General features: G+C 44.9%; 1 protein-coding gene across 11 annotated transcripts in view; it reads right to left on the bottom strand.

Annotated features, from left to right (window-relative positions):
• Window positions 1–10,561, bottom strand: part of shank1 (SH3 and multiple ankyrin repeat domains 1) — a 127,465-nt gene that overhangs the window by 52,999 nt on the left and 63,905 nt on the right. For all 11 annotated transcript variants that reach the window (XR_008756066.1, XR_008756067.1, XR_008756070.1 and 8 more), the window contains 4 exons: window positions 8,960–9,132; window positions 8,424–8,578; window positions 7,813–7,926; window positions 7,264–7,339 (listed from right to left, as the gene is read on the bottom strand). Coding sequence is in view for 3 of the 11 variants with exons in the window: in XM_055898046.1 (XP_055754021.1) it covers window positions 7,264–7,339; window positions 7,813–7,926; window positions 8,424–8,578; window positions 8,960–9,132 (518 nt within the window). In the remaining 8 variants the exon portion in view is untranslated. The remainder of the gene's footprint in view (window positions 1–7,263; window positions 7,340–7,812; window positions 7,927–8,423; window positions 8,579–8,959; window positions 9,133–10,561) is intronic.

Here is a 10,561-nt window from a genome sequence, read left to right as displayed (position 1 = left end):
CACACACACAAACATTCACACACGAACATACACTCAAACATTCACACACATACACACACTCAAACATCCACACACAAACACACACTCAAACATTCACACACATACACACACTCAAACAATCACACACATACACACACTCAAACAATCACACACATACACACACACACACACACACAAACATTCACACACACTCAACCATTCACATACACACACTCAAACATTCACATACACACACTCAAACATTCACATACACACACACACTCAAACATTCACACACATACACACACTCAAACATTCACACACATACACACACTCAAACATCCACACACAAACACACACTCAAACATTCACACACATACACACACTCAAACATTCACACACATACACACACTCAAACAATCACACACACACACACACACAAACATTCACACACACTCAAACATTCACATACACACACTCAAACATTCACATACACACACTCAAACATTCACACACATACACACACTCAAACATTCACACACATACACACACTCAAACAATCACACACACACACACACACAAACATTCACACACACTCAAACATTCACATACACACACTCAAACATTCACACACGTACAAACACTCAAACATTCACAGACATACACACACTCAAACATTCACACACATACACACACTCAAAAATTCACACACATACACACACTCAAACATTCACACACATACACACACACACACACACACTCAAACATTCACACACATACACACACTCAAACATTCACACACATACACACACTCAAACATTCACACACATACACACATACACACACTCAAAAATTCACACACATACACACACTCAAACATTCACACACATACACACACACACACACACACTCAAACATTCACACACATACACACACTCAAACATTCACACACATACACACACTCAAACATTCACACACATACACACATACACACACTCAAACATTCACACACATACACACACTCAAACATTCACACACATACACACACACATACATACACTCAAACATTCACACACATATACACACACACACTCAAACATTCACGTACACACACAAACATTCACACACATACACACACACACACACACTCAAACATTCACACACATACACACACACATACATACACTCAAACATTCACACACATATACACACACACACTCAAACATTCACGTACACACACAAACATTCACACACATACACACACACACACACACACTCAAACATTCACACACATACACACACTCAAACATTCACACACATACACACACTCAAACATTCACATACACACACTCAAACATTCACACACGTACAAACACTCAAACATTCACAGACATACACACACTCAAACATTCACACACATACACACACTCAAAAATTCACACACATACACACACTCAAACATTCACACACATACACACACTCAAACATTCACACACATACACACACACTCAAACATTCACAGACATACACACACTCAAACATTCACAGACATACACACACACTCAAACATTCACATACACACACTCAAACATTCACACACACACACACACATACAAACACTCAAACATTCACACACATACACACACTAAAACATTCACACACTCAAACATTCACACACATACACACACTAAAACATTCACACACTCAAACATTCACACACATACACACACTCAAACATTCACACACATACACACACTAAAACATTCACACACTCAAACATTCACACACACACACACACTCAAACATTCACATACACACACTCAAACATTCACAGACACACACTCAAACATTCACACACATTCACTAAAACATTTACATACACACACTCAAACATTCACACACATACTCAAACATTCACACACATACACACACTCAAGCATGCACACACACACACACACACACACACACACACACACACACACACACACACACACACACACACACACACACACACACACTCAAGCATTTACACACTCAAACATTCACACACACACATACACACACACTCAAACATTCACATACACACACTTAAACATTCACACACACACTTAAACATTCACACACACACACACACACACACACACACACACACACACACACACACACACACTCAAGCATTTACACACTCAAACATTCACACACACACATACACACACACTCAAACATTCACATACATACACACACTCAAACATTCACATACACACACTCAAACATTCACATACACACACTCAAACATTCACACACATACACACACTCAAACATTCACACACATACACTCAAACATTCACACACATATACACACACACACTCAAACATTCACATACACACACAAACATTCACACACATATGCACACTCAAACATTCACAGACATACACACACTCAAACATTCACACACATACACACACTCAAAAATTCACACACATACACACACTCAAACATTCACACACATACACACACTCAAACACACACACACTCAAAAATTCACTCACATACACACACTGAAACATGCACACACATACACACACACACACACACATACACACACTCAAACATTCACATACACACACTCAAACATTCACACACATACACACACTCAAACATTCACACACATACACACATACACACACTCAAACATTCACACACATACACACACTCAAACATTCACACACATACACACACACACTCAAACATTCACATACACACACTCAAACATTCACACACATACACACACTCAAACATTCAAACACACACACACACATACAAACATTCACATACACACACATACACACACTCAAACATCCACACACATACACACACTCAAACATTCACACACATACACACACTCAAACATTCACACACATACACACACTCAAACATTCACACACACACACACACACACACACACACACACACACACACACACACACACACACACACACACACACACACACACACACACACACACACACACACACACTCAAACATTCACATACATACACTCAAACATTCACACACATACACACTCAAACATTCACATACACACACTCAAACATTCACATACACACACTCAAACACATTTCTTTTTCTCTTTCTCCTATCTCTGTATATATCTGTCTCAGTGGTACTCACTGAGTCTGTCTATCACTGTTTTCCTCCTCAGTGATGATTCTCCATTCACAAGAACGGATGCATTTTGGATGAGTTACGGCCATGTTCTGTTTGACTCCTCTCCCTTGCCGTAACTCACTCCAGATGGGAAGATACTGTATAACGCACTGACTGTTGCTCTGAACTGCTGAGGCTTGCATCCTGTCATCACAATCACAATGTTTTCACAACTCATATATGTATACAGGCTATTTATGATCATTATGATAGATGATTCATCTATTATCAAATTCACATAGAAATGTGACTTCTTTGAAAGCAAGTCTAAGAAGCAGTAGATGTGTTCTATGTGAGCTATTTGCATGCTTCCCGTTCTTAAGTTTCGTTTTTTGCGTCTTTTACTTTCAGTTTTGTACACCAGCTTCGAACAGCTGAAAATACAATATTTCTGGTTATTGAAAATATATTTAACAGCGGTTTAGATGGTACAATGATTCTCTACACTATGCATTGCTTATTTTGTCACATGAACTGAAATCAGGAGAACTATTAGAATTTTAGCAACCAGGAAATGGCAGAGAGATTTCTGCATATTGCACCTTTAATAAACCAAATATAGACAACACGTGAATTCTATATTCTCATCTCCAACCTCTTTTCACCACCTGTCAACCTATGTCTTCCTCCCATCTCACGTCTCTACCATTTCCCCATTTCTGTCATCTCTGCACTCGTTTTGTCCTACCCCTCTTCTGTCCTCTCTACTTCAGTGACCCTACATGCCCTTAAATCACTCTTAACATCTCCCCTTCCCCCATGGCCTTTAATCAACACACACATGTACACAGTCCCCTCCCCTCTCCTCCTCTTTCCTCTCTCACATTGTCTGTAAACAAAGCAGAGCGCATCAATGAAAAGAGGAGAGCGAGGCAGGGAAACGGGAGGAAGGAGATGCATCAAGACAGACAGGAAGAAGAAGAGAGATTCAGCTGGCGATGAGCAGCAGAAGGAAGAGAGAGAATTAGAGCGAGAGAGATTCTCTTTAAAAAGACACTCACATCATCTCTGTCAGTGCTTCGTTCGATGTATGTCGATGTTGTCTTCTGTCGCCTTTCCCTCCCTCCCTCTCTGCCTCCCTGTCTCTCGCTCAATCTCCCCCTCTCTCTCCCCCTACCTCGCTCTGGTGCCTTTCTGCCTTCACTGCCTATTGCTGTTCTTCTCCTCTCTCTCCTTCCCTCCCTCTCTTTTTGTTTCTCTCTCTGCATGTTACGCTATACTGCTGTGAATTTAGTGTATGGCCGCGCGTGTGTGTGTGTGAGGGAGGGAAAGAGAGAGGGAGAGAGAGGTAGAGAGCAGGAGTGAGAGAGAGAGAGAGAGGGAGAGAGTGAGAGAGGGAGAGCGTGAGAGAGTGAGAGAATTAGAGAGGAAGAGAGTGAGAGGGAGAGAGTGAGATAGAGAAAGAGAGAGAGAAAGAGAGAGAGAGAGGGAGAAAAAGTACAAGGGGGAGGGGGCAAGAGAGTGAATGTTGGCAGGTGTTTGGTCATGTTAGTGTGTGTGACTCATGTGTGTGTGGTCATGTGTGTGTGGTAATGTGTGTGTGTGGTCATGTGTGTATGAGTGTATGTGTGCATGAGTGTTCACCTATAATGTAAAACATGTACAATGTGCACCAGAATGTGATTGGAAAGCACCTCTTGTGATGGAGGGCAATAATCCACTCTTCTCTAGAATGTGTGTGTGCTTCCTTGTCCACATTTCACAGACTGCTGCCCCAGAACAGTTGTCATGTGTGTTACTAGGGCAGTTCACTGCCATGGGCTCTGAGACACAGGGAGAGAGGGGGCACGGAGGAGGGAGGCTTATTTGGATGGAAGAAGAGAATAAGGAGGGAAGAAAGGAAGGAAGGAAGGAGGAGACAAGTAAAGGAGTAAAGAAGGGAGGATAAGGACAAATAGGGAGAAAGGAGGAATGGATTGATAAAGATGGACACTAGGGGGGAAAATGTATAGAGGGAGAACATCTTTCCTTGATCATCTCTCCTCTTCCTCTAATCCTTGTTAATGTAATCGCTGTGCCACAATATCAATTTAAGCCATTGATTTAGCTGACTGCCGTCTCGACCGAGCCTTGTTAAACTGTCACAGCTAGTCAGAGCAGAAAAAGCCTGCTTCATTAGACAGATCAGGAGGTGTACAAGATCTCTTACTGTCAATATAAAAACATCTTCCATCTAAAAGCGGATTGAAAGGTGATGAGGTGAAAGTGGGAGAGAAAGGGGGGTTGTTCATTTATGTCTATTTCCTCTCCTGCGTTCCCTTTTCTCTTCTTCGTCTAATTCTACATACTGTAGAATCTCTCCTTCTCTTCACCTCCTTTCTTGCTTTGTTCATCCCTCTCTCCCTCCAGAGTGCCCTTCACTGTCTGTTCTCCAGATGGAAACACCACAGGGGAGGGAGGGTGATGGAGAGAAAATTAAAAAGTACAGGGGGGTGAGTAAAACAGTGATGAATAAAAATAAAGGGAGCGATAGAGAGAGAGGTGGAAGGGGTGACAAAGACAAATATAGAGGAGTGGAAATAAGCAGGGTGAGATGGATCCACACTAGTGCTCTGAAAAAAACAGACTTAGCAGTGAGTTAGCAGTGAGTCAGCAGTGAGTTAGCAGTGAGTCAGCAGTGAGTTAGCAGTGAGTCAGCAGTGAGTTAGCAGTGAGTCAGCAGTGAGTTAGCAGTGAGTCAGCAGTGAGTTAGCAGTGAGTTAGCAGTGAGTCAGCAGTGAGTTAGCAGTGAGTCAGCAGTGAGTTAGCAGTGAGTTAGCAGTGAGTCAGCAGTGAGTCAGCAGTAAGTTAGCAGTGAGTTAGCAGTGAGTCAGCAGTGAGTCAGCAGTGAGTTAGCAGTGAGTCAGCAGTGAGTCAGCAGTGAGTTAGCAGTGAGTCAGCAGTGAGTTAGCAGTGAGTTAGCAGTGAGTCAGCAGTGAGTTAGCAGTGAGTTTGCAGTGAGTTTGCAGTGAGTCAGCAGTGAGTCAGCAGTGAGTTAGCAGTGTGTCAGCAGTGAGTTAGCAGTGAGTCAGCAGTGAGTTAGCAGTGAGTCAGCAGTGAGTCAGCAGTGAGTTAGCAGTGAGTCAGCAGTGAGTCAGAAGTGAGTCAGCAGCGAGTTAGCAGTGAGTTAGTAGTGAGTTAGCAGTGAGTCAGCAGTGAGTTAGCAGTGAGTCAGCAGTGAGTTAGCAGTGAGTCAGCAGTGAGTATGTAACTTCAGATATCAGACCAGTACTGTATGTAACTTCAGATATCAGACCAGTACTGTATGTAACTTCGGATATCAGACCAGTACTGTATGTAACTTCAGATATCTGACCAGTACCCTCTGTAACTTCAGATATCTGACCAGTACTGTCTGTAACTTCAGATATCAGACCAGTACTGTATGTAACTTCAGATATCAGACCAGTACTATATGTAACTTCAGATATCAGACCAGTACTGTATGTAACTTCAGATATGAGACCAGTACTGTATGTAACTTCAGATATCAGACCAGTACTGTATGTAACTTCAGATATCAGACCAGTACTGTATGTAACTTCAGATATCAGACCAGTACTGTCTGTAACTTCAGATATCTGACCAGTACTGTATGTAACTTCAGATATCAGTAGATCACCCAATCACAATCCATCGCACATTAGATCACCCAATCACAATCCATCGCACAGTAGATCACCCAATCACAAACCATCGCACAGTAGATCACCCAATCACAATCCATCGCACATTAGATCACCCAATCACAATCCATCGCGCAGTAGATCACCCAATCACAATCCATCGCACAGTAGATCACCCAGTCACAATCCATCGCACAGTAGATCACCCAATCATAGTCTCTAGTGGATCACTTCCACACATACAACACAGGTGAGGTTAATATACAGTATATTACCCATAGTCCCAAACACAAGTTGACACAGTACTGTAGATCACTCTAACAAAGCCCATCTTACAGCGACACAACTCACTCCAACATACCCCAAGCATATCCAGGGCAAGATCACTCAACTCACTGACTTCCAGGTAGACCTCTGAGTATGACACTGTAGAGAAAGTCTCCCCATCCTTACCTGGGAGCGTCCAAGCTGTCGTAGGAGCCCACGGTGTAATGACGAAACAGTCTCTTGGCTTTCTCACTGCGGCTCTCTAAAACACACGACCACAGTGTTATCAGCATGATGCCTGCCTGCCACACCGACCAACACTGTCACTGCAGTCACGCGCTGCTGTTAGACTACAGCCTGAACCTCAACAGTAAACGTCTCTCTATTGAGTCTCTACATACAGTAAAACCAGCTGTGTTTACCACTGCAGCCTTAGGCCTTAGTGGTGGGCAGACACCACTACTACGACTAGTGTAGAGCCTTCCTTCCCTGTCAACCCACACCGTGTTTCTGCTGCTCTAATCATTCTGAGAGTCTAGAGTGGTATTTTCCTAGTGTTACTACCTAACTGGAGACCTCCTGCTAAATGTGTTGTTTTTATGCCTGTGTGTCTGTGTGTAGCAGCCAGCGCTGCCGTGTGTGTAAGTGTGTGTGTGTGTGTGTTTTTCTGACCAATGAGAGGGTAGAGAGAGAGGCATGCTGTGTGTGTCTGCAGGTGTGTGGTCGGCGCCTCACCTGAGCGGTTGTCCTGGCTACGGACTGCCACTTCCTCTACACAGTCTGAGGGGAACCAGCCGGTCCGTCCCTTAACCGTGCCCTCCCAGAAGCCTCCCTCGCCCACACTCAGCACTGCACGAGGGGACAGGAAAGAGTGTCGCGCGTCAGAGCCATCACCTCCCACAGTCAGTATACACAAAACAACATACAGGCACAAACCACGAAAGGAAATAGCCACAACATGTAAACACACACAGAGGAATGTAAACACACAAACAGGCATGCAAACCTCTCTACGTACTCACCAAGACATACATACCTGGAAATACCTTAGACTCACTCACAGACACACACATATTCATACCTGCAGACATTGAAGACAAGGACATACAAGGACCTTACACTCTCATTAAGACAGGTAGAGTACATCCACAAGACAGACTCATACATACACCACTCACATCAGCAGACAGAGACCTAGCCTGGGTACCAGCATGAACATTTAATCTCCTGGGCAAATGTATCAGACTAGCACCCAGGCTAGCAAACACTTTGAATTCACATGAAAAAACACCCAGCCAGACAGTCACACAGCCATTCTTTGACACAGACACACTAAACACACACACCTTTGACTTTGTCTCCCTTGCTGATGCTAATCTCTCTGTCTCCCTGGGCGGAGTGGGAGCGCGTGGCCACAAACACACGTCCTGGGACGGCGCTGTAGAGACGCCTCCGCTGGCCCCCTGCTGCCGTAACCGTATTGCTGCTGACAGACCCCGCCCTGGCCATAGGGGGGCAGCGTTCAGCATACAGCACATACATTACAGTACACAACCAACTCAGTGGCCTTGTGGTTAGTATCTGGCCTTCACGCTACAGAAACAGGAGACAGGCTCCACCCCTATGGGCCGTTCTGGCTCGGACAATGCTTATAGTATACACAACCCTCATGCACAGTAGACCCAATCCTAACTTGATGTCTGCATGGCTAATTTGGACTTTTGTGAAAACCATCTATTGACGGGAGATTTGTGTGCAAATTATTAATACAGATTTCAAGTTTGGATTGGGTGCCATGTTAGAGTCACAGCAGAGAGGGACAACTGACACTGCTGTAGATAGAGAGAGAGCACGCTACAATGAGAACCATAGTCAATCTTACCCTCCTGCTCCTCCTCCTGCTTCCCCTCCTTCTCCTCCCCCTCCGCCTCCTCCCTGCCTCCGACTCTGCTGACTCCTGTCCTCCTTATCCCCTGCTCTCCCTCGGGACGGGGAGCGAGTCCGCGCCCCACGGGGACTACTGGAGCTACGCATGGTACCTGAATGCTTATAGCCCTGAGAGAGCGAAAGAGAGAGACACAGAGAGAGAGAGAGACACAGAGAGACAGAGAGAGAGACAGAAAGAGAGACAGAGAGAGAGAGAGAGAGAGACAGAAAGAGACAGAGAGAGACAGAGAGAGAGACAGAAAGAGAGAGAGAGAGAGAGAGACAGAGACAGAGAGAGACAGAGAGATGAAGGGGCAACACCTGTTCAGTGGTCTGTACTACAGTATATTGGTGATTTACGACAGTATATTGGTGATGTGCTACAGTATATTGGTGTTGTACTACAGTATATTGGTGATGTACCACAGTATATTGGTGATGTACTACAGTATATTGGTGATGTACTACAATATATTGGTGATGTACTACAGTATATTGGTGATGTACTACAGTATGTTGGTGCATTCCCTCTGACTTCAAAATGGCCCAAGTCGCTCCCCTCCTCAAGAAACCAACTCTCGACTCATCTGACGTCAAAAGCATCCCTTCTTTCCTTTCTTTCCAAAACACTTAAGCATGCTGTTTCTGATCAACCCTCTCGTTATCTCCTTCAGGACGATCTTCTGGACCCTAACCAGTCAGGCTTCAAGACGGGTCACTCAACTGAGACTGCTCTTCTGTGTGTCACGGAGGCTCTCCGCACTGCCAACGCTGACTCTCTCTCCTCTGTTCTCATCCTCCTAGATCTATCCGCTGCCTTCGACATCATATCCTTCTCTCAGGACTGGGAGTCTCAGGTTCAGCACACTCTTAGATGCTCAAACCCTACACAGGTCGCTCCTACCAGGTGACATGGAGAGGAGCTGTGTCTGCACCACGTACTCCCACTATTGGTGTCCCCCAGGGCACAGTTCTAGGCCCTCTCCTCTTCTCTCTATACACCAAGTCACTCAGCTCCATCATATCATCACATGGTCTCCCCTATCATTGCTATGCAGATGACACTCAACTACTTTCCTCCTTCTCCCCTTCTGAAACTCAGGTGGCGACACGCATCTCTGCGTGCCTGGCAGATATCTGAACTTGGATGTCGGCTCACCACCTCAAGCTTAACCTCGACAAGACAGAGCTGCTCTTCCTCCCGGGGAAGGCCTGTCCGCTCTCCATCACGGTTGACAACTCCACAGTGTCCCCCTCCCAGAGTGCAAAGAACCTTGACGTGACTCTGGACAACACCCTGTCGTTCTCTGCAAACATTAAAGCAGTGACTCGCTCCTGCAGGTTCATGCTCTACAACATTACGACCCGACCTCCCACAGGAAGCGGAGCAGATTCTAATCCAGGCACTCTCCCGTCTGGACTACTGCAACTCTCAGTTGGCTGGGCTCCCCGCTTGTGCCATCAAACCACTGCACCTTCCCAAGTTCTCCCATGTCACCCCGCTCCTCCGTACACTCCACTGGCTTCCAGTCAAAGCTCCCATCCATTACAAGACAAT

This window comes from Salvelinus fontinalis, chromosome 34, assembly GCF_029448725.1.
Source record: "Salvelinus fontinalis isolate EN_2023a chromosome 34, ASM2944872v1, whole genome shotgun sequence".
NCBI classification, from domain to species: Eukaryota; Metazoa; Chordata; class Actinopteri; order Salmoniformes; family Salmonidae; genus Salvelinus; species Salvelinus fontinalis.
This window is presented reverse-complemented; position numbering and strand designations above follow the sequence as displayed.